At 46.6% G+C, this 25,396-nt stretch overlaps 1 protein-coding gene across 2 annotated transcripts in view; it reads right to left on the reverse strand.

The window, feature by feature from the left end:
* LOC144141075 (uncharacterized) overlaps nt 1-23,221 on the reverse strand; it is a 34,721-nt gene extending 11,500 nt beyond the window's left edge. The window contains exons 1-4 of one of the 2 annotated variants that reach the window (XM_077672590.1): nt 23,123-23,221; nt 21,719-21,802; nt 19,589-19,640; nt 14,415-14,527 (exon numbers count right to left, since the gene is read on the reverse strand). In XM_077672590.1, the coding sequence (XP_077528716.1) occupies nt 14,415-14,527; nt 19,589-19,640; nt 21,719-21,734 (181 nt within the window). In that variant the 5' untranslated portion in view covers nt 21,735-21,802; nt 23,123-23,221. Of the gene's footprint in view, nt 1-14,414; nt 14,528-19,588; nt 19,641-21,718; nt 21,803-22,968; nt 23,101-23,122 lie in introns of those variants that run through there. The other variant, XM_077672591.1, reaches the window with a different exon arrangement.
* Nucleotides 23,222-25,396: the final 2,175 nt, after the last annotated feature.

Consider the following 25,396-nt stretch of genomic DNA (forward strand, 5'->3'; position numbering starts at 1 on the left):
CTGTTGAGGCACACATTTTTTTAGTTTTCTGGTGGTTGTGGCGCACCTGGGGTGCCTTAGCCTCTCTCGAACCTCCCGTATCTCCTGGCAACAACAGCAATCTTCTTCGTCGGTCATTGTAACGCAGTGCGCGCATGAACACCTGTTATGAAAACATGCTTATCGTGATATTAGTGCCTCAGAAGGGACCACTACTGACCAAAGCGTTTCAGTATAGCTCATGCTGAACGAAGTGACGACGCCACTGCAGTTACAAAAGCCCCAGCGGCGGAATATCGGCTCTAAAATCTGGAACAGCAGTGGTGACGTCGCAAAAAACATGTGAGGAGCGGCTTTCTGTAATCAAAATTGGAGTATCGTGTCGCCGCTGCACGACTGAAGCCGTTGGTGCGTACTGGCGTGTGCGCTGCTTGTACTGTATGTACTCCTGAACTTCTTGTTGGATCACGGACAAAGAAAAAAGAGCTGTGCGCTGGTGCCGCCGCAGTAATAATATGGATGTTATGGATGAAGCCCCGGTGAAAAGACCTCTGTAGCACTTAAAATTTGCATAGAAATTAGTGCGTACGTCAGCAGAAATTTAACCTCCTCTAATAAAGAAGGCCTTACTTTGCACCATGGTACCGCATTTTCGAGAAACACGGTGCGAGAAAAGGGAAATTAATTGTTGTGGCTCAAGACGCCACTTGCATGTTTCGAAGGAAATTTTCCATTGAAAAGGTGGTTGCTTCTCAAAATCAGCGCAGAAAATGATTCACAAATTGCATACACAAACCATACCCCCTAAAAAAAAAAAAAAAAAAGACTTCGGCGGGAATTGAACCCGCGAAGTTGAGCGCACGGGCGCGACGCGCGAGAGCACTGCGCCACCGCACAAATGGCGACACGGTGCAAAATAGCCTAGGTAATAGATGGAGGCCCATCCTTCCGTGTCATACGTCGGTGTTTACTAGCTGGTTTACAGAATTCCTGGCTGGTAAACTGAAATTTCTTAAATAGCGCTTGCACAGCAAGGTTCCCCGAAGCCCCCACAATAGCTTATCGCCATCAACTCCGCTGCTTCGCGAAAACGCTCGCAAAAATGTGTGCGCGGCTGCGACTGCGATTTCCCACTGCGGGGATAGAGCTTGCCGTACTTTGGTTTTACGTTTCACATGAAAAACCTTGGCCGATATTGATGCCTTATTACCCAAATTACCCTACGTAACTCTTCTTCTGCACGAAACTGACCTTATATTTTCTACAGGCGAGCCGATCGCACACCATTTACAGCTTGCAGCTCCGGGGTAGCGGCGGCGCCGAAGAGCACAGCCGAAGCGTCGAAAGTCAAAATACGGATTGCATTAGCGCTAGTGTTGAGTTGCATGGGCTTCGTGGACCTTACTGAGTTTATTACACTCCAGAAACTATCAAAATCAAAATAGAGCCGCATTCATTGCGGCACGGATGTTGTCGGGGAGCAGTTTTCGCTTCTCGGTCGATTCCCGACGACGCGTCGGGCGACCGGTCGGGTGACCGATTTTGTTGGCTTCTTCGGTCGGCGAACCAGTCACACTACGGCGACTTTCCATCGGCCGACGTGTTTGTTTCGCCGTCGGCGTAGTATGACAGCGCGGTCGGGCAACTCGGCAGTTGGCCGATGGCTTGGCGACTCAGCTGTTTCCCAGGCGGGTGAACGTTGCCGGTTGGGACACGTATTCCTCGGAAGTGTTGTTCGTCGCCGGCACTTGTCGCCGTCGCCGCTCGTGCACGGGCGAGAGGCTCGAACAGTACGGGTGTGCGATAAACTCACTACTCGGACTGGCCATCGTGGGATCAATTAAACAAATGCAAATACGGCGTTTTCTACCGCGACGACTCGCTGGGAACGCGTTTCATGCTCCGCCTCCTCCGAGGGTCCTCACGACGACGTCACGAAGACTTGACCAATCACGAACGGCGGTGAGGTTCGCCACATGCCCCTAGGCGCCCGTTGTTCATTTTTGCCAAAATTAAGTGCTTTTTAATAGTTTATGCCAAGTTTTGACTTGATTTTCGAGTTCGCCGTATGAAAAATGATAAAATGGGAGCAAAAGCTCTTTTTTTGTAAAAAGTGCTTCAGTATCCCTTTAACTAGAGTACGTCAGAAGGCCCTATTAATATTAGACCATCCTCCACTAAGCTAAGCTAACCCCAAAGTTTAATTGAATTGAGTTTATTTGAAGTTTATTTGTTCTTTTCTGAATACAGATAAACAGGGGGGGCACAAAAGGCAACCAGCATCCCTCTGTTTAGCAGGAAGTTCATTTCAAGTTTCAAATTCATTTCCATTTCAAGCTGCCACCTACACTTGAAAAATCATGCTGCCGCCACCCCTCTCCCCTAGACCCAGTTTGCAAATAAAGTGTTTCTCCTCCTCCTCCTCCTCCTCCTGCCTAGTTGAGCTTGGAATTTGACCAGCAACATGGAGGAAGAAAAAGTTAGGAGACGGCGCCGCCGGAGAAACGTGAAGCCTATACATAAAAAGTAAAATCGAAGTCGGCCCAGGCGTCACTGCACCACGTGACCCCACCGCACCGCCTCTGTATGGGCCGCCGCGTTCAATTTCGTCTGCTCGAAACTGCTCTGCGGCCCGTTGTCGCGAAGCCTGCTATATGTTGGTTTTTTTTCCCACGGCTTTTGTCTTCCGCACGTACGCGGCACTCCTGCCCGCACACGGGCATGAGATCGCCGAGCAGACAAATGCAGGAAGGACGGGGAACAGCTACCGCCAACGAAACACAAGAGATGCCCCAGAGTCGGAGACCGCCGCCGCCGCCGGCCCACCCGACCTTGGAGGGCCGACTGCGGCGGCTTGAGAAAGGGAAACGGCGGAGGTAGCGGCTTCAACGGACCTGGGCTTGCGAAGGCTAGCTGCGTGACGTCATGCCGTCTCCTAACTTTTTTTTCCTCCATGACCACCAAACAGTTTGGTCTTTTGATAGCAGTGTCTTTGACATTGATATGACATCATAGGTTCTTTTGCGGGAAATGAGCGAGTAAGTCGCATGGCCATTCCCTTTTTTCATAATTATATAGCTTATTTGAGCGAAGTTTACATTAAAACCGGGGTCAGCATGATTCTAACGAGGCCGTCTTAAGAATGAACCAAACTTGTGTTTCGTCTTCATGGCTCCTTCAAGCATTAAAAAACATGGACTGACGTTAACACTGCCACATGTTTTAACTATCGGTGCCAGCCGTTATTCCACAGAGGTGGTAAAATGGGAAGGGGAGGGGGGATGGTTTGTAGCTTTGGCTGTTGGGTAGTTGAATAACTTTGGCTCTCAATAAAATGACCACTACAAACGCAGGAGTTCCACTTCAGCTCTCACGCTCCCATGCTGTCACTCAGGGCCGTAGCCAGCATTTTTCTTCGGAGGGGGTTTGACCCCAAAACCCCCCTCTAGCTATGTCCCTGCTGTAACTCACGAAAACCGACGGCACAAAGCTCACGGTTACAGAAAGAAAGTGTGAACTGCCGCGACATTTCCGCGCCCACACAGTAATCAATCTCGTACACAGGGTTTTCTCCATGGTGGGTGGCGGTGAGAATTCCGCCCACTCCCCTGCTTCACTGCCCACTGCCTTTGATAGGCCGCCAAACACTCCCACTGACCTACCCGTCTGAAATGTGGGCCTGAGGATCTAGGAACGGCCACTGTGTAAAAGCAGTGAAAGCAGCGGCAGTGGCAGCGGGCAGCACCTCCCTCCATCTGGATACGTGAAAAAGAGTCTGAGCAAGTGGCTTTGAAGTATCAGATTGCCAGCTGCGTGCAAATCTTTGAGTCAATGCCGCTTTCCTACTTTTTCACAGTGCTGCGAAGCCACAATATTTAATATTTAACCAAAGGTGTTCAATTTTTGTGATGAGGATTCAAAACTCTTAAATCCACAATCTCAGTCTGTCCACCTCTCTTTATTTTCTGGGAAGAACCCTGCTCGTACGCAAATGCCTTTCTCTTCAAAGCCCATGTATCGAAGTGTCCCACCGTTAAGACTGGCATGGAAACTGTAATCACTGAAATCAGTGAAGATAATTTTAAGTGGAAGAAACGAATACTAATATTAACTGTTTTATTCCTACTCAGGTCATGCGGAGCCAGGCGCAGAACACTGCAAAAAGCGCTTATGTCAATGTAGCCCATTCCCAACCTTAGAAGCATCCAATAAGTTTACAAAGCCTTTTGCGCATTTAAGAAATCAATCGTAATAATAGTATTTTTATTCGTACCCAGATCGGGTGGAGCCAAGCGTGGATCGCTGAAAAAAGCGCTCGTGTCATTGTAGCCCATTCCTAGGTTTAGAAGCATCTGACAAGTTTACGTAGCCTTTATTGCATCTAAGAACCCAACACATCTGTCTAGACTTTGTTTCATTGCATATATCCGCTCACAACAAAACCGAAACATTCAAAGTACCAAAGCAAACGCGGCAAAAACATCGGAAGTCTGCATAGTCCAATGCACCGGCTCATCCCACTAATAAATGGAGCTCCGAGTGGTGGCGCCACCCGTCCAGCTGCCCGGTCCCTATAGTAAGCTGGGCATTTGTAAACTGTTTACACTGTTTCACACGGGTCTAAACTGTCGTTCTGCTAGCCGGTATACTTGCGCAAGCTTGCCAACATCTGTCTCACGTAGCCTGTAAAAAGCAGTATTCAGTGAACACGAGGGAACATTTCAGCGGAGAAATCCGAGGGATATTGTACCGTCAGCGGAGGCGAACCTCCGCTCCTTGAGTCACACGGAGGCTGTTTGCAGCCGGCAATCTCTACTGCCGTAGCACTGTCGATTCCACGTTGGTGGCAGTTTCTGCTATAGTTGGTGACAGCTTAACTCTGCAGCGGCTTTTCAAGATCAAAGGGATTTTGTGTTCATCCGCAACCAATGGCGTCTCACCGTTTGTGTGACGCCTGCGACGCACGTTTGAAAGGAGAACTACTTCCAATATGGCCGCGCTCGCTTCCCCACCGCTGCTGCGCTATCGAGCGACAACGAGGTTGCCGAGAACCAACAGCTCTGTAGGCGATTTGTGTTACGAATGTGCTGTAGTGCATCAAGAAGCCACTTATCGTCACCTGTCCCATGTGTGTCTTGCCGCGTTGTGGTTTGTACGTACGTGAGGACACCGTGGCGGCACTGGTGGGCTGTTTTACGTACTCGGAACGTCGTCAGCGAACTCGATTTGAGAACGGCAAAGCGTCGAAGCTGCATCTGTTGCTGGTGTGATTGTGGAAATTGTGTCGGTGTAATGCAACCTTTGTGAAGAAATAATGCAATTTGCTTTCATCTGCGGCAGTAGCGGTGACAAGTTGCAAGCGTTTTCGTTTGTTGCTGTGAGCGTAGGCTGCGCCCGATGTTGAGCGCAGGCCTACGTGGTGTCCGTCCGGCCCGACGCGGATCGTGCAAACGTGTGCGGCGTGTTTTTTGGCCGGATACGGCCGCTCGTAAAGCCGAACACGTTATTAAGACGATTGCCAAATCTTACAATGTAAGGTATCTTTCCTCGCCGATTCGCGCATTGCTTTAGCCTGCCGGGGTACGAACGGAGCAGCGGTGTGGCGTTTTTCCCCCCTGGCGTAAACAGGTATGATTAAACCATTATTGCAGAGACTCGCAAAGAAGTAAACGTTCGTGTACAATTATCCGAGACTGGGTTGGGTAGCTTTAAGAAAATCAGTATGAACCTGCCTTCCTGCGAGAGACGGGTGCCTATGGCGTTCTGTTTGTGCCAATGGTTATTGAACATACAAAAGTATGAACGAGTGCGAGTATTGTTGAGGTAATCAAATGTGGTTGCGTTTCGTTTCTTGACTCATTGGTTGGTCGTAATAATCAGTAGCATTTTTGAAACGTATAAGAGGGCTAAATAAACATCGAAACTGCATGATTGGTGGATTTTGAACCACGTCGTTGAAGGAAGCCGGAAATGTGTGGCCCCGCAACATGACCACGTAGTTTTTTATACATTGCCAAAAATACACACGCGCGCAGCTTTTTATTATGCCTGCTAAGCTTATGGTGCGTATGTCCCCATCGCTACACTAAGTGGCATCAGAGAAACTGACTATGCATGTACTGAGGCTGCGTATTTCGTGTGCAGTGTGGAATTTCTCATAAGTGTCGTGAGCTGTTAAAGTTGTTTTGAAATAGCTGAATGCGTTTAGTAGGAATGAACCAATAGTTTATCTTCCCTTTATTTTTATGCAGTTTGTGTGATGGGCTTTATGAGTTATAAAAATTTGTCTATTGCAGCTGTGTTTCACAGTGATGGCTGTAGTTAAATCATTGCATTTTGGTGCTTGTGCAGTTTAAGTTTCAACAAAGGGGTTACAGTGTATTGGCAGACATTCAGATTTCCAGTGTCTCTGTCATGATAGACTGTTATTATACAGAGTGGAAGACATGTTTGAGCGTCTTATCATGGAGCATACTTTAATTTAGATTCAACACCGCTTCCCACTTTTAGATGTTTTTATTGTTCCAGCAACTGTGGAGAGCCTTCAAACAGTTACTGAAGGTGGTTCAGGTTGAAGAGCTGCAGTAATAATTGCTAACACCTGTGTATCAGGTAGAAATGAGGTATGTCACCCCTTCAGAATGCTATGTTCATACTTTTCAAGCATGCACTGTTGATTCTGGTTATACAACTGCAAGAATACAAGAATAATAGAAAGCAGTGATGCGGCATATCAAAATGGTTCAACTTCAGGCCTCCAGAGTGTCATGTCGCTGCTTTCTGTGCGCACTGTTGCTTCCAACTGGCTCAGATGCATTAAAAATGGGAAAAACTTACTCAGCAGGTCGCAATGGTTTTACGTCACTTCTGCAAGATGATATGTAACTCCTTTGCAAGGTTGAACTGTTCCTTCTGATTAGAAAGGTTTATGGTAAGAAGTGAAAGCTCTAATAAAATACGTTGGAATGTGTTTATGCCAGGCCTACAAGCTGTGATGTCTCTGCTTTTTATGCACACATTGTAGCTTCTAGCCATGAAGTTGTGGTGAGGGTTGAAGACGCTTACATAGTACGTTAGAATAAATTCATGCCACACTTTCAGGCTATGAAACCGCTGCTCCTCTCGCACACACATTGTAGTTTCTGGCCATGAAGTTGTGGTGAGAGTTGAAGATGCTTATGTAGTACGTTAGAATGAATTCATGCCACACCTTCACGCTATGAAGTCACTGCTTTTCACGTACACACTGTTGCTTTTGGCTTTAAAGCATTAGGCACTGAAAACACTGGTGCAGCAAATCAAAATGGATACAACGTCAGGCTTTCAGGGTGTTACTTTGCTGCTGCTGGCTGGAAAGTGTGGTAAAAATAGAAAATGCTTGTGCAGTAGCCCATGACACCTTGACAAGGGGCAGTGAGAATTAAATATTTCTTCTCCCTGTTCCAGTTTGGTGCTCTGATTGGTTGCAGAAGTGGATAAAATGGAAATGCTTGCATGGAGATGTAGGCACATTTTTAAATAAGCCACTTAGATCTCTCATTCATACTCATATTATTGGACCTGTTGAGTGTGGTTGTCTAAATAGGTGCAGTAAGAATTGAGTGCACTTGTATAGCTGTTCGTTCAGGTTTCGTATAGGGCAGTCAGTGTTCGACGTCACTGTTTGGTGTACATAGGGGAAGATTATTGGCTTCGGGAAGATTATCAGAAATTAAAATGCTTCCACAAAAGCCTGACATGACATGGCTGCAAAGCAACTACATGTTGAACCGAATATTTTCTTTATGTATGCTATTTCAAAAGCCTCATCAACAATAAAAATATCTTCACGGTAGGCTGCTGCACATCAGTGTAAAGCCAATGAAAGTTGAATGTAGCACAACTTGGAAACGAACTTCGGACGGATGCATTTGTAGGTCACTATTCGTTTTTTTCCATAAAAGCTTGCAACAGTAATTTTTTTAGGCGGCTGCTAGAGCTTAAGGGTGGTTTTCTATCAATTTTCACGGTCAGTTGGGGTTCTCTGTGTTATCATTCCACTGTAAACTGCGCGGTGGTGATATGACACTAAAGAAACACCAGCAGCTCTCTTATTACATCGCCGCGAAACACCTCGGAAATGGTCGCCTGGATTGAAAGCATAACACTGTATTCGCCCCGAGCGCGAACACAGTCGGCCCCTGGCGGCGGCGGGACGAACCGCTCCTAGTGTGGATGGCGCTCTCGCGTCGTCTGCTTTTTCACGTTGCGTACGGCGCAAGACGCGTGCTGCACACGACAAAACAACCAATATGTGTGCTCGTTTGGCAGTAAGCAATGACATAGTTATCTCTGCTTGCGCATTTCCTCTAGAAACACGATAATCAGCGGCCGTTGCGGGTTAATGCGCTGGTTTAATTCCACGAAACATCTTCGCCCTGGTCACCGCTTGAGTGTGAAACGTGTTATAAACATTGCTTCCACACATTGCACTTTTCTTATTGTTGAGTGCAGTCGTCTGCCGTTTCGGGAACTTCGAAGGGTGCTTTTTGAAGGTGGCGTGGTGATTATTTAAAGGATAAAAGTTTCGTACGCGAAACGGGTAAGAAGCGACAAGGCCTGTGCATACGCGGGCAAATTCCACACCCTTGTAAAATTGCGCTGTGTCCTTATAGAAAGAAGAAACAAACAAAAACATTTACACTGCACACGACCCGTGCGCTATCGCCCATACATTACCAGACACGTATTTTACACCCGCAAGCGCCTGTGTGATCGTGTCCTTCTCGTACCTTTTCTAAAATAAATACCATTTTTGGACAGTCGTTTATACTGAGGAGGAGGAATAAACATTTATTCAACTGTATCGAGTTGCTATTTAAAATACGTTTCTATGGCTGCGCAAGAGTATTTAGGGGGATTCTTCGGTAAAATTAAGCAGTTGTGAGTTTGCGCCTGTCATGTGGCATTTCGTGTGTCATGTTCATATATATCATTTTCAAATCCGACATGAATCACCTTGTCCAGAAACGTGTCTCACTCAGCATAACCAAATGCCTAATATGGTCACGTCTTAACCTCTTAAGGTGGACCTAAGTTTAAAGAAAGAGGAGAAAACGCGTAATATAATGCACGTTGTTGCCCACATGTGTGAGGGGTGTGTGCCATGACTCGCTGTTTTTTTTTTAATTTTTCCCACAATGCTTGCTTTCAATACAATTTTGAAAAAGGCGAGCCACAATTCCTGGACAATCCCGGGCCAAAGGGGGTTAAGGGGGCACATGGGTCTTTGATCAAAAAATTTATTTTTGCAGTTATGATGATGAAAATTGGGGACCACATGTAGTTTCTCATTCTGATTGTAGATATCAAATTTGTTTTTGATTAAAATGATTATATTCAAATTTATTTGGATTTTATATTCAATTTTTTGACAGCCTTTGTAAAAAAACTGCTGGAGGGATGGAGCTAAACATGGAACCAGTGAACTGTGCACAAATCAAAGAGTGCAATAAGACAAACATTATTGTTCTATCTGGTCTGTAGCAGAAGTTACGACCATTTGAAGTTTGGGCCTGGAAGGCAAAACCGGTTTTTCTGGTTGCCACCTTTCAAGCCCAAACTTCAAATGATCGTAACTTCTGCTACAGACCAGATAGAACGATAATGTTAGTCTTATTGCACTCTTTGATTAGTGCAGAGTCCACTGGTTCCATGTTTAGCTCCATCCCTCCAGCAGTTTTTTTACAAAAGCTGTCAAAAAATTGAATATAGAAATCCAAATAAATTTCAATATAATCATTTTACTCAAAAACAAATTTGATATCTACAATCAGAATGAGAAACTACATGTGTCCCTAAAGTTTCATCATCATAACTGCAAAAATAAACTTTTTTGGTTAAAGACCAGTGAGCCCCCTTAATCAGTTTTAAAAATACGTACTGCTTTTTCACCGCTACAGAACACGACGCCTAGTGTAGTTTCGATTGTAATACTGATAACCATATAGTTTGGCTTTTCGCGTTACATGCGCTCTCTTCTCGCTGCTCTTGCAACGTTGGCAGGACCGCCCCCCCCCCCCCCCCCTCTTCCCGAAAAAAAAACTAAATGCACAGAATTTCATTTTTTAACCTATCCTCAAGAATTAAATGCCAAGACAAAGGCGATATTCAGTGTACAAAACAAAGTAGTTACCGGGAACCCGTTGCGCTGATTCGCAACGAGAAATAAGAAGGAAATGTTTTACTACATCTGCAACAGCACTTCATTTATTGCCATCTTTAGGGTTCGTAAGCGACCTTATACACAAAAATGCAAACACATCTCGCTGTTGCAGGCACCTGTTAGATTTTAAAAGGAACGCAAATGGTCAACAGAGCCGCCGTAACAGAAACTTGGTCCCAGAAGCTTGGTTTGCACACTGTAAACCTGCTTGTCACTTCGCGAAAATCTAGCTAAACATGAGATGTTGCTTGTACTGCGTGCGTTGACAATTCAATTCGCAAGTTCACTTGCAATGAAAGCCGTAAATAAGTGATCCGAAACCGTTATTCATCAAACCTTCTTTCAGAGTCGTAAAAATTTCATTTAGAAGACCCGTTAGAGCGGTTACATTTATATCCCTGCGCTGATCAAAATTCAGTAATTTTATGTTGCCTTTCGAACACACAAAAAATGTCGTAAGCTCTTAGAAAGAATGTCGTGGGAGATAGGTGATGTTACCATTTCAGGGCATCCCACAAATGCAAGAATGCGTCATGCTGCCAGTGAAAGCCAATGAGATTGCCGTTGTAAACTGAATTTCAGAGATCGATGCTTCCTGATTTGTTTCTATTTATGCCTTTATTGAAGGCTCAAAGCCGTAGTCTGGAAAGATCGAGCTTGCTACGAGCCACAGTGTACAAGTTCATTGTCACAATTACGGCCATTCTGATATTCCCGATGAGTCGTCGCTTTTTTTGGCGTAGTAATGAAAACTGACTGCCGCTTCCATGCTATACATTGAACGTTGAGGAACCGAACTACAGCATACCACTCTTGTTTGCACCTTTCGTGCGCACATACCGCGGGAAAAAGGCACGAAGCGCGCCCACAGTGTGTATTCTTACGGGCCGCTCAGCGGAGCATCCACACTAGCAGCGCGACGCTGTCGCCACCTACATGTCGAGCTCGCGGCGAATACTGTCAATCTAACCAACTGACGTAGAGCGTCTTGCCACTCGCGTGTCTCGTGAAATCGAAATGCTTAGTCTTGTAACGTTTCACATCCCGCAGTTCTCTGCTCGCACCACGGTGTTGTCGTCTCGTTTAAGCGGAATAAAATAACGCTTGTTTCTTCGCACCTACAGCTGATTTCGCAAGGCAGGACACCTTATGCGGCATCGCGACCTCCACGGTTGTCCTGAGACTATCGAACATTTGCTTAGTGCTTGTCCAAAGTACTCGAGTGAGCGAATGAACCTTGAGACAGCTTTACTACGCTTGGACACTCGCCCCCTGTCCGAACAAAAGATCTTGGGCACGTGGGCTGACAACAGGAAGCAAAGCCTAGCCGTTAAAGCCCTGCTTACATTTCTTGGTGACTCCTCTTTGGATTCTCGCCTCTAGGTTGCGACAAAATTGAACAGACTGCGAAATAATGTCTGAGCAGTTTCTTTTTTTTTTTTTTTCATGGATGATAGTCATGTGCTTAAAAGTGAACTGTAGTCATCTGATTCAGTGCCCCGTTGTACGTGAGACGTTTATTGGTTTACTGCTTGTACATAGTTCATTTGTCGCTTTCATTGTCATTCCCCATACCTTCCATATTCATTCCTTTCTCTTTCTGTCCCCCAGTACCCTCCCCCCAGAGGGAAGTAGCAGGCCCAAGCTCAATTTCTCAGGCCGACCTCTTCTCCTTTTTCAATAAACATTTACTCTATCTCTCTCTCTCTCTCTCCACGGTTGCGTGCGTCGCTGCGATAGGTGTTTGCAGTGCGTCACTACGTTCGAAACAGTCGCATAGAACAATGCATGGCCCGTTGATATCACGGCCGATTTCTGAAAGACACCGATGAATTTTCGCCGCTGGTTTCCTTTTCACCCTGGGCTTACACAGTCCGTGCACTGCATCCAGCCATTGCGGCGACGAACCGCCCCTTTCTTCCAGCCTGCGTTTACGACGCTTGATTTAGCGGTGATGATGGCTGTGGAAGATATTGTACCGACTACATTTCTTGACAATGACTGCACACGCGAAGTGAAGAAATAGTCGAACTGCGACGAGCCCGACAAAATATGACGACTACCATTATGTTGATTATGTTTCTCCAAGCAGATGACGGCTAAGCGATGTGCAGCGGTCGAAATTCGAACTATTCAGACCCAAAAAATTGTGTGCACGTTGTTTATATGTTTATTTCTGTTGTCTAACAGTAAAAAAATCACAGATAGCTTTGATTTAAGCATAAAATACACTGGGAATAGTTTCTATCAAGAATAACCTTCGTTTTAGTGAGTAATTTTTTTTTCTCCTGAGCCAGTTTTCAATGAGAATGACTTTTTCTTTTTCCTGTGAAAATCATTCATTCTTCGGAATGAAGCATATATAAACGACGTCATAATCAGATGGCTATACTGTCAGCCGCTCATATTAGTAATCATGGGTATAAACAGCTGCAATATAACGAACTATTTTTTCTAACCGCGGAGAGTCAGCTAGCAGCCAAACAACGCTTGTGGGCGGAGCTGCACTCTTACCCTGTCATCAACTATAAAGCGCCTACGTACTGATCTCGTCAGCCGCCCAAAAAGCGACCGTGGACGTGATGCAGGCTCTGCGAGTGCTCACTGCTGCCGCGGCTAGGGAAACAACACGTGACACACTGGGTGGGGAGACGCACGCTGGGAGCAGCCTGCTTACAGGCAGACCTGCTTACAGGTCTGCCTGCAGATGAAAGGCTTAACACTGCAGGGAATATTCGATTGCCGCTCTTGTAAACGGTGCAGTTGATGATTTTCAATGCAATTTGCCATCACATCATTATCTCTTTTCTCGTATGTGCAGCTTTGTTTGGGCCTTGATTTCCATTTAGGGCAGCAGTAACAAGCTATCGTTCGAGCTACCTGCACCTGCCTGCGCCACTTCGCGGCCACGGCCGCTGCCCACACAGCATGTTTTTGCGTCCAGTGCAATAGAAAACAATAAATATAGAGTGCCTGGAACCGCTCTAGAACTTTAGTCATCGCTAGCTGCCTGATGATCCAACAAAATCCCGCCGTCTCTGCCGCCAAGGATCGAATCGTTTGGAGCTTGAGAGCAAAAGCTCTGACCTCGATCGTAGCGGCGAGCAGGAAAGAAACTGTGACCTAGGGGTCATGTGGTGCGCACTCCTAGGAGCCGCACGGCAAATTTTTCAATTGTGTGAATTTCCCTTAATGTATGTTGCGCGAGCATGAAACTCCTGACCTGACGACTTAAATGACCGAAAGCTAAAAAATTAGGATTTTGCTACATAACCACATTTACCGAAGGAACTTCAAGTAGTCAGAACTTAATCCAACCCGTCATTTACTCATCAAGCACAAAAATAACTAGCGGGCACTGACAAGCAGTCATACAGTGCCGAGTCACCAAGTCCCACCATCATGGAGTTCGATTGCTTTCCTGTCTCCTCCAATAAACAATGCTGTTAACGTTGTTTCGTTGACTGGATATGCTCCCTTTCGGCTTACTGCAGACGCCTTCAACAGCAAGTTGGCGGTTAAACCTCTGTGCTGAGTAGAATTTATGAAAACACACCAGAGTGCTGGGTTACAAATGCGAAGCGGCTTTTATGCCGCAGTTTTGTGCCCCGCGCGCGCTTTCCGCGTTGATAGTGTAGTGGGTAAAGCGTTTGAGTTCAATACAGGCTAGCCATATTGATGGGCTGGCCCGGCGGCCGCAACTGCGAATCGTACAGGGGCACTTTTCTTTTTGGTTGAGCGGTTTTGTGCCATTTGATACAGCAAAGGTAAGATTCAGAAGAGAATTCGGAAAACAACGTGAACTTCAGGCAGGGAAACTGGCTACAAACCGTACAAACTGCCAGTAGGTTTGAGTTCTGCTACAATGGTTGCCAGACAACTAAAGTGGTTGCGACACCAGTCCAGTTGGTAGAAAACTGCTTATGGCAATGAATAAAGGATGCATTATTTTTAAGACATGGAATTTGAAACTGTATGGGACAACATACACAAAGAGCGTTTAGCTCTCGAATGCTCTTAATGTGACATCACTGCTAGTTGCACTGCCGACTGAAAATGCGCACACGGTCACGTGCGATGCGCCTCAAAAGGAGAATTTCAAAGGCACCTCCTAAATTCCAGAAGCAATGAATTGTGAAAATATTTGGGATTTATGTTCAAGCAGACGAAATGAAGCACGGGCAAATGCACGTTCTCTTCAACACCCCTTTAACTGCACAACAGGACTCACGTGCAAAATTTGGGGCTGTCTTTAGGTGGGCAGGGTCAGCCGCTGGATTCTGTTTTTTCCGGCACGGTGGCGCAGATGGTCCCGCTTCGGATGCCAAGGGGATTGTATTTCCACTGCACATAAGATCACAAGGGTTAGTCATGGCACAGCCACAGTTTTCTGCAACAATTGTAGCGTAATGCAACATGCATTTTCCGTAGTCAAACACAATAAAAGCCGAGGACAGTGTATCCTCTGCATTCAGACCGGAAGAAACCTGAAAACCACCAACTGGCGTTAAGTTTCGTCGAAACTCTTACAATACTATACGCTGATAAACATTTGTTTTGCCTGCTTTGAAAATGATGTCATGACTACAGAGAGATGTTCTGGAAACGTTAGGCCTAGACACGACCTAACCCACCACAGTGGCTAACATGTGCTGCTGAGCTCAAGGATGCGGGTTCGATCCTGGCTACAGATGGAGACAAATATTGAAACTGCCTGCGTGTTGCTTTCGGCACTTGTTAAAAATCTCCAGGTGGTCAAAATTAATCTGGGGCCCTCCACTATGGCACACCTCACAGCCCAGGTGTAGCTCCAGTGTATTAACCCCACAGTCCGTCAACCAGAACTAGTAACGTTTGTGGAACATTCCGAATTCCTGGGGCAACTTAGCGCACTCTCCGGTGTAGGCCACTCTGAGGCAGAGGAATACATAGGTGCGATTTTTTGTGGTCTGTGTTTGCGGCATGTTTTCCCACTTCACAGACCTTTCGGTGATCAACCAGTGGCTGGTTTGTTTGTCTGAGCGTCTCGAGCAGCGCTTGTGATCCTACATGTTTCTCCCAAGGTTTTGATTAAATGGGCTCAGTTAGCTGGTTAGGCTTAGTGTGGGTCGCGGGCCATCGTGTACCACCCCCGAGTAACCTGCATTAAAGTACGTGGCGCGATCTTGCATCAGCGACACAACGGAAGATCAGCCACCCATCATGCTCTGCCCAACATTCCGTGGACCACTTGTAGACTGCGATGACAATTCGAACAAAGACGTTCAAGAGATTCAAAAGCCATTACTAGCTGGCAGTCCCCAAGGTAATCATCATCATGCAAACAGGGACAATCTTGCACGGAATCATGCCAAAAGTGACAGCCCCATGCTTCCAGCTCTGTAGCACTGAACACACACCCATTTGAGGCATTGACAATCGAAAGGGAAGATACCTTCCTCCTCTGCGACAAAGGGAAGCGGCTACTGAATGTTCTGAGCGACAGTAGGAACAAAGCATTAAGCCCAGCACACGAAACAATTAAGGACATTTTCAACTTGCAATGTTCATGTCCCTCTGCACAAAGTTATGCACTGAAGGTATGATCAACAAGCTACAATCACAGTTAGCCGAGTGCCATTGTGGTGATGTCATGCCACTAATCCACCTTCTGTTCCCCGGCAGTCCTTCGTGGATGCCGTGCATAACCACCGTGACTCTTCATGCAACACAACCATCCCCAAACCGTCACTCTCCTCCTCTGTAGCCTGTGCAGCACCGCCTAAACAATAAACATGGGTTTTTCGCAGCCGATTCAAACCACATTCTGCACATCACGCCTCTTCTTCCGCATCTTCGTCCAGGACCCGAAACTATTACCCTGCTCAAATCAACTTTCGGTAATGATCCAACCAGAATCAGAGAGAAACAAGTTTAAGGGGGACATGGCTCTTAAAACAATTTCTTTTAATCTTGAAGTAAACTCTGTGAAACTTGTCAGTCTTGCTGCTGCTTTCCCACCGATTTCAAATATGCCATTATTTTTGTCAGTCAATTAGTTACCAAGATAATTAGAGATAATTAGACATTTTTGGAGAAACAATAGACAAAACAGTGCTAGTCATAAAATTGTAAGCTTTATATTTTCCAATACTATGAACCCTGGTGAGTGCAATAAGAGAATCGGTTTTTTGACGCACCGCTTGGAACTAATTTTACAGCTCATTAAACTTTGGTGTTTGAAATGGAAATCCGAAATGGTTCCTTGCCCCTGGTGCCGCCAAGGTTTACTGAGCTGTAAAATTAGTTCCAAGCGCTGCGTCAAAAAACCGATTCTTTATTGCACTCACCAGGGTTCATAGTATTGGAAAATATAAAGCTTACGATTTTATGACTAGCACTGTTTTCTTCTTTCAAAACTGAACAATTATCTTTAATTATCTTGGTAATTATTTGACTGACTCAAAAAATAATGGCATATTTGAAATTGGTGGGAAAAAAGCAGCAAGGCTGACAAGTTTCACAGAGTTTACTCAAAAATTAAAAGAAATAGTTTTAAGAGCAGTGTCCCCCCTTAAACTCATTTTCAACTGTACTAAGATTACGGTAGCTTCTGTGGACCGAGTGTCAATGGACAATCTCGAAAAAGCCACCGAAGAAAAAACTCAGCTAAGAACAGCCATCAGTCATCCGTCCTCCATGCCATTTGCCACAGTTTAAGATCAGTGGTGTGGATCCCAGCATCGTCCGTCTGCCACATGTTCAAAACGAAAGATCGCTTATTGATCGGCTGGACGCCCTGTCCTATTAAAAAAAGCTGTACGTGGCAGCATGCAGTCACTGTTGGACAATAGGGACACGTTGCTTTACGATGCAACTCGGAGAGTGGCTGCTGTTTGTACTCTGCCGGTGACCATCTTGCAAAGACTGCACTCCTGTTGACAAAGAAGATTGTGTGCAGGGAGTGTGGCACGGCGGGGTGAAAGGCCATCCTCGCTGTCCGCGGGTGACTGGCAAGGTTCCCGGTGGTATCCGTTTGCAGGGCGTCTCACTCACTGTAAGGTGCAAACAATTCCCAACCTCAAAGTGGGGAGCAGCAGGTCACCGCTATCTCCTGTTACAGGCCAAAAACTTCATTGGTGATCCCACTGAATCGGGTGACAAAGCTGCATGCCCAAGGGTGCCCACCCTGCAGATTCCCTTGCTCGCAAAATCACGAGTCCAGCCACTGAGCTCTACCAGCCACCCCAATTTAGGGGCAGCTCACCTGGCTATTGCAGGATGTCGCTTTAAAAGACCCATCTGAGTTATTTCAGCTTGGCGTGTTGTTTCGAAAAGCTGTGTCAACATCAAGCAGGTGGGGCTCCTGCAACTCGCTCGCAGCAATAGAAGCTGCCGTAGAGACAGCGCAACTGCAAGCAGCTACAGGCGCACATCACCAGTGTAGGGCACCTCGGAGTCAGTCTCCTACAAAGACTGGTGATTCCTGGTGACCAAAGAGCCAGCCCCCTGCTGAGCTCCACGAAGCTCTTACTGCGTAAATGCAATCTCGAGTTGGGTCTTCACAACATCCAAGACGCACGCACTCTGGAAATGCAGGGACAACGATCTCATTGTATGCGCCGCCCCCACAGCGAAAGACTGACTTTCATCATCCCCTTCGCTCCTTGCAAGGCGTCATTCCAGGCGGATTTCCACCTCGCGCCTCTACCGTTTGACAGACGTGGCAAGATCGGCAACAGCAAAAATGTCTCGCTTCGTCCCGGGCCAGGTCACCGAGCGACTCAGTTTACCAAAATCTTTGGAGCCGCCTAAACGACCGGCCAATGGTTCGTCATGAGCGTAGCGCAGCAGTGCGCACCTCAGACTTAGGGGGTTACTACATTGAATGGGGTCAACAATCGCTCCGCCCCAAACTCGAAGCGCAGTAGAAGCAGGCTCATCGTACGAATTTGCGAACTCCTGAACACCGCACCCTCGTTAGGTAGAGCCCGCCGCATTATCCGATGCATGTGGGACACTTCAACTGGTGCCGCCGGTGCATTTGCAAGGGGACGGCGTTACAAGGGAGACGACCCGCCGCATGTTGGAACAAAGTCTACGTACCTCCAGTCTCGCAAGCGAGCCACGACTGCCGCTGCTCGGCGAATACAGAATGGGTATCCTTTGGACGTACCATCCGGTACATGTAAGAAGGTTTACAAATTTGCCGTCACGGCTGTATCGGGTCTGCCCCTCAACAAACTGGCGCAAGGCGTTTCGTCTGAGAAATCGTCCGGCCCAAGCGTAGCGGGCTGCATCCGCAGCAACACATACACTGCCAAGTAAGTACCCTCAGCAACATCCGCGGCCAATGTAGGAGACGCAATAAAGATTGAGATCCCCCTTCCTTACGTGATGCAAATGTCTGCAGGCACCATCAACACCAAAAGCTTGGCATTCTCGGGGAGCTAGCGACCTCAATTCATCTGAAGCCGAGACCCACATGCGGACGCCATGTGGAATATTTGGAGTTCTTGGGGGTGACCTAGCTGGCTCTCCGGTGTAGGCCACCAAGCTAGCTCCCGGAGAATAAACCACGTGAGCTGTCGCGTACACAGCAGCCCAGCAAAGTTCATCGATACGAGAACATTGTAGAGAGTAATGCTGAAGTACAGCCGTTTTTTTGGGATCTCCCAAAGCCTGTCAGCCCAAAGCGTGACGGCATTCCCGAATCACATTATCCAGTCGCAATCGTGAATGGGAGGTACACACGACACGTGACAAAAGACCCCCTGGGATGCATGTTCCGCCATGGCTGCGCTCTTCGCAATGTTTTGCCGATCTCTCTACTCCAGACCAGACCTCTGATCTCGCAGTGTCACCCCGTGGACCCACAATCACGAATTTCCAGCTAGCGTGCGGGCACGCGGTGCCATATCTTGGGGCACTGCTGAACTAGCGGCGCCGTCTCACGTCACCTCATCAGGTGTCACGGGTCTTTACGATTCTCACAATGTGTTTTCATAAATCTTTTTCTGCTACCCAGTAGTTTCCCCCGTCTGCAAACTCGAGCCAACTGCATCACGCAAACACAGCATGAACAGCATCGTTTTCCTGCCCTTTCTGTCATGGCAGCATAGGAGTGAGAGATTCGAAATTGCCTGTGTAGGCATGCAAGCCCACCATACTTTGGAAAGCAGGCTGGAATTTCGGCCTTGCACAATCGGGATCCATTGGACAATGTTAACACGACTGGACCACAATCTTAACGTAGCTTCAAAAGTACATACGTAATGGGGGAGATTGGACAATACAAGCCGCAAAGCCCGAAAACTGGGACCTCACGTTTTTCCACTCTAGCTGCGTCTCTGGACTTTTCTGCCCCCTGTAGTTTCAGGCACCCTACACACAACAAGCAGGAAGAAGGAAAAAATGGGCTCCCACCTGCCGGAAGGCTCGTCAGCTCGCATGGGCCGCTTACGACCACTGCTTCGTGCTGTTGGGCAAAGAGAAAAGAGATGCACTGCAGGAAGGCACCTTTCCATCTCATTTGTCACTGACCCAAACAGGTGCTGAAATTGAGTTTCATACTAATACTAGAGAGAAAATTCCTTCCTGCTCAAGGACTGTGCGTGCCGCGTCCCATTCTTATTTGGCCTGGTTCGCAAGACGACTTTTCACTCCTCACACCAGAATCCATAAGGCTAGCATTTTCTGCCTTGTTGATCTTTGCAGGAAGCTTTTAATGACCCCTGACAAATGAGTCTTTGAAGCACAACTGTTTTCTATTGATAAAACAACCTTAAACGGTCTTTTAACAACAATACCGTGGCTTTTCATAGATAGAGATAACTGTTGAACTCATCTATAAGCCATGCCAAGTAAAAAATTAAATCCGTGCTCATGAAAGCTGGTGGAAGTGCAGAGAAAGTAATCATTGGCTGTAGCACCGTTATCGGCTCACTGCTACTATCCGAAGCAATTCGAATTTCCCGCCTCCATAGTGCTCGCACGCCACCTGCCTGAAAAAGAGCCAGTGGGAGTTCTGTTCTTTTTGTGCTTGCTTTTCCTCCCACACGTGCCGGCGTTGCACTGCCACTTTTTTTTCGCTTACTATCATAAAAACCAACTCGACGAGTGTTCCTAACTAAATAAACATGGGTCCTGGCGGTTAATTACACATATTTTGCGTCAAATGTGCTAAACAATGGGGAGATGTATGACAAGCACCAGCGTTTCATGAGTTTCGAACGGTTATGGCTACATAAACCACTTGGTTTTCCAAGCCTATGCAGGATGCCCTACGACAAAACGCCGGGCTCTACTTGGGTCCGTTACCTCGCGGCACCACCTGATTACAGCAGTCATTTGGCATCAACCGTTACAGTACGCTACGATGACAAGGCGAGCCCCTAAAGGGCTCTGCACTTAAAATGGAACGCATCTCCACGGTAAATGACGACGTGCTAGTTGAAAAGCCGCTCATTTGGACACTACCACCAGATTTTCATTTCGTAAAAGTAAACACTCGGTATAGTGAAGTATCAGAATCAGAAATTGGCTTCGTTATAAGTTACACTTTATTAAAATCAGGGAAGACTTCCTCTCTATCTATACACTGCAGTATGCACCGTAAAACACTTAGAATAAAGAGAGATTTTGAGTAGGGCATTTTATTGTAACGACTTGATACTGTAACGAGCCTTAATGGCTGAATAATAAATATTTGAGCCAAGCTAACACATCGGAAAAGATGTTAGATCGGCAGACCGGGACTAAGATTATCAATGCGCAAAGAGCATTTAAAAAATACTCCATCAATAATGCCCAGCTCGACACATTCAAAATCAGGTCCTGCCCCAATCTAGGCACTCCCATAGAGTAACAATTAATCCCTCAATATTTCTTTCTGAATTGTAAAGGTGTAAACAATGTAACATAGACTGCATACAACCCAGCACTAGCCATGTGAGCTCCCATATTTTGCCCCAGTGCCCTACAGTAACAATGGAGCCATATTAACATGCCTGGCAAGTCTCGCCACCCCATTGTATTTCATCTAAACAGTTGGTGTGAGGCATGAAAAATAAAAAATGACTGTATTCAATTTGAAAGAATTAGCCTTTGGCAACTCACTTAGCTCTTTTCAAGCATGAAAGGTTTTTTAACAAAAGTATGCACAAAATAACGAAAAGCTTTCAAATTTCGTGCCTTAGTGACGTAATAGCCACGGGTGATGGTCTGTGCGCTAGCCCTAAAAACGTAGGCCGAGGATTTACCATCGCTTGACATGCTTTCCTTATATCTCAGTTATTTGTTCAAAGTTTGCGATAAAATGGGTATAACCACCATTAAAACGATACAATATTTTCAATGAACCAGCATTCTATTTTTTATTCATGGGCCCTTTAAAAGTTCTGCCTTGAGACATCGGACGAGGGTTTCCCTCAAGAGCCCCGCAGCTGTTTACAAACAACTAAGCTCTGTGAAAGCAAACCAGATAGACAAGAAGAAAGCACTTCAGTCTGCAAGGAGGCGTAATGTGGTGAGGATGCTACATGACATGCTGCTCACGCTTCGACGGCTCCATGGCAGTTCCAACACTCGTAGACGGCTTTCAGGCACTCATTGCTTTGAGTGAAGCAGGAACTTTTTGGCCTGAAAGGAAGAGAAGTCGAGTTCCATGAGTTGCTACTTGATTGCAAGGCATGCAACAGGGCTGGACGAAAGTTAGTGTTTAAATTTTTTTTTAATGCTCCCTGCAATCTTCTTCTGAAATTTTTACAGCTGGTGCGTCTTTCTCGACATTAAATTGACCACATTTGAAACGTGAACTCCAGTGTTTCATTTCAGAGGCACCTTCATTACAAATACAACAGTGCACAATTCTGATTGTCGAGTTTAACGCGCCGATGCAACGCCGGGGATGAGGCGCGCCGTAGTGGGGGGCTCCGGATTAATTTTGACCACCTGGGTATCTTTAAAGTGCACCGAAATCTCGTACACACAGGCGTTTTTGCTGTTCGCCTCCATCAGAAAAGCGGCCGCCGTGGCTGGGAATCGAACCCGCGACAACAGTGCAGAAACTAGACAGTGCGACAACAATAAAAAAGACCCAGGCGCCGACTAGCAAGTGGTTTTATTAAACATGTTGAATCTAGTTTGTGTGCTCTTGTTTTTATTATGAACAGTATCCAACTAGTCCAACTTTCACCCTTTTTACATCGGGACTTTCCTTTGCTACGGACTTTCCTAACAATAGAAATATGAAGCTGAACCGATGTAAACATATGCAGGGCCAGCTTCGGGTTTAACACAGCAGAGATCTCAACCAATGCTTCTTTATATTTTTGGTATTGCGAACTTGATAACAGCTGCAACGTTCAAGGGGTAACCACACGCAGCGATGCTGGTGAGCGGCGCGGGAAACGTAGCTCAAAGGGTGTAGTAAACAGGTACCGAGGGCGACAACGACAAGCGAAAAAATTAACAAACTGCGGCCGGGAGCTTCCGTCGCTGCCGCTCGCCTGTGGGCTGCTCTTGCCTGCCAAGATGCGAGCGACAGCTCGTCGCTGTGGTTGCCCCAGACGACGGTGTATTAATTTTTCCGCCTGTCGCCCACACTACCTGTTTACTGCACCCGTTCAGTTATGATTCCCGCGTCGCTCACCAAAAAATGCATATTTTCTCGCTACCAGACCTAACTGTCATGTCATTTTCTTTGGTTGCTTGTGCCAGGCAGCAGGTCACATTTTGGGCTGTTTTTTTTTTAATTACCTACATCGCGGACGGCGCGACTACAACAGGAAACGTGGCTACGGTACCTTGTGAGCGAGGCAAGCACAAAGCGTTGGCTGTCAGGTCGCAGAACAAAGTTTGAGGACGGCGTTACCAAGAACAAGTGTCGCCGTTAATGAGCAATGTTGTAATACCCTAGAGTAGAATACGTGTGGTCGATGGGCTCAGCGGTTTACTCACCTTTTCCCTCGGATACGCGGCGCATGAAAGGAAATCACAACGTGCGCGCCAACCGCGCTTTTTCAACGGCCCTAGCCCTAGCCATTTTGTCAAAACAACAACACTGTTGTAACCGCAGCTAACCGCATCTGCGTAGTCAAAATATTATGTTCTATCCGCAAAATTTCGAACATATACTTTCTAAAAAGTGTTTTTTTTTTTTGTTTTTTGTAGTTTCCCATTATTTCTTTTGATAGCATAATTGTAATGACGTCTGCTACATCGCTGTCGTCTGCTGCGTCGTCAAAAAAGACTCAATTCGCGGCTGTTTTCTCCGTATAACTGGTTAGGCCGACCAAAATCCGTCCGGCAAACCAAAAAACCTCGAAGCCTCAAGAAAAAAATGTGGTTAGGAGGTGCCGGGAATCGAACCCGGCACCTTTAACGATGTGGGCCACTGGGACATCCCAGAGGCCCGAGGGGAAAGAAAAAGAAGGCTTCCCGTGGTGGGAATCGAACCCGGGTCCCTCGCGTTATGAAACCGGCGCCTTTCCTATTGGTGGTGGTAAAAAAACCAGGAGGCGATGTAAAAAACATTTAATTATTTGAGCTTGAGAGAAAAGGGAAAGGGAAGGGGTCAGCCTCCCATGTCCGGGAGGCCGCGAGCCCGCGCTCGTTTCACAAGGGCGAGTTGCTGCTCCGGTGCAGAGCCGGTCAGAGCGAACTCCCACTTGTGCCCTCATCACCCAACCCCCCTTCACTCCCCCGCCCTTTCCGACTGAGCTTTTTTTTTTTAATGCATGGAAAACTGCACTTATTACAGCCTACAAAAGATGTCGCATTGCGAGCGCACAGCATTAATTCGTATATTGCGCGGGCGACGGCGCGATATCTACATGATTCTTTTTTTTTATTATTATGGCATCATTTTTGCCAAGAACCGACGTACTCGTTATGAAATAAACAACCATTACACGCAGTTGCATCACAGATTGAGTAAAGTTGCTCTAGCGAAAAATGCTCAGGAATATTCTCATCTTGCGAGTCGGAGTCCAAGGCAAACTTTGTTGGAGCGAATAGCTTGTGAGTGAGTGGATATACCTGGATTAGGGAACAAACTCGGATGGTCGATATCATAGTCCAGGTTAAGAACAAGAAATGAACTTGGGCTGGCCATATGTGGTACGACGAACGGACTACAAGGACAACAGAATGGGCACCGCGAGACGGGAATAGAAGAAGAGGAAGGCCACTAACTCGATGGAGAGATAAAATAAGAAAATTCGAAGACAAGGAATGGACACGGGCAGCACAGGATAGAAACGGGTGGAGGTCAACGGGGGAGGCCTTCGTCCTGCAGTGTTGTTGTTGATGATGATGATGATGATGATGAGTGGATCTCGAGAGGAGAGAGTGTAGGGGGAACATAAAGCCGGCAAAGACCCAAACGTGCCAGCGGCGTAGATGCGCGTCAAGACATGGCATCGCTGCGTCGGAGGGACCGTGGAACGCGAGCAGAGTCGATATGCAGGAACGGGGCTGCAGCGTCCGGGTACATAACGCTCATATAATTTATTTTCACTAACACCAATTTCCTCCCGAAAACATGAACATGATGTGCACGAACAGTTCTGCGCAGAGGCATCCTAGACGAAGTTCAAAACCCTACGAAGTTGGAAACTTCGGTTATTGAAAAACAAGTATTTCACAAAGAAATACTACCAGCTAGATTATGTGGTCGAACGAAATAAAAAAGCTAGTCAAGAAGCAAAGCGACAGAATTTATACTTTGCGTACTACACGTACGTAGGCTCTCTCATGTGTGCTTGGTCACGAAACCAAGCCATCATTCAACGAAACATTATTTAAACGAAAATTAATCAAAGGAATGACGGCTTTCACCGGCGAACACAATAAATGATAGTTCTGACTGGCAGTTTACAATTAATGCACGCGGCAGAAGATTATAAATTTTTTTTTCCCTTCCGCCAAGAGTATAAAGAGATGAAGACAAAATGCCTCCCGGATCCATGTAGTTTTTCTGCACCCACCAGTTCGATCGGGGTGATCCACTGATGCTTTGCTTTTCGATCAACACTTCCGATAACTTTTCCTTGTCGGCAGCTGCCTTCCAGTTCAAAAGCCGATTTCTTTGCCTCCGGGCCCCGCCGCAACCACACATCGAGAATTTTTCTCTTGCCTTCCACGTCAGCCATGTTACCACTACGGCTAACGCTGGCTGTGTTACGATCACCTAGGTGATCGTCACTATAGACCCTTTGCAAAAAGGCGGAC

This window comes from Haemaphysalis longicornis, unplaced genomic scaffold (genome assembly GCF_048455015.1).
Source record: "Haemaphysalis longicornis isolate Haplotype H1 unplaced genomic scaffold, Haemaphysalis longicornis Haplotype H1 scaffold_6, whole genome shotgun sequence".
Classification (NCBI taxonomy): domain Eukaryota; kingdom Metazoa; phylum Arthropoda; class Arachnida; order Ixodida; family Ixodidae; genus Haemaphysalis; species Haemaphysalis longicornis.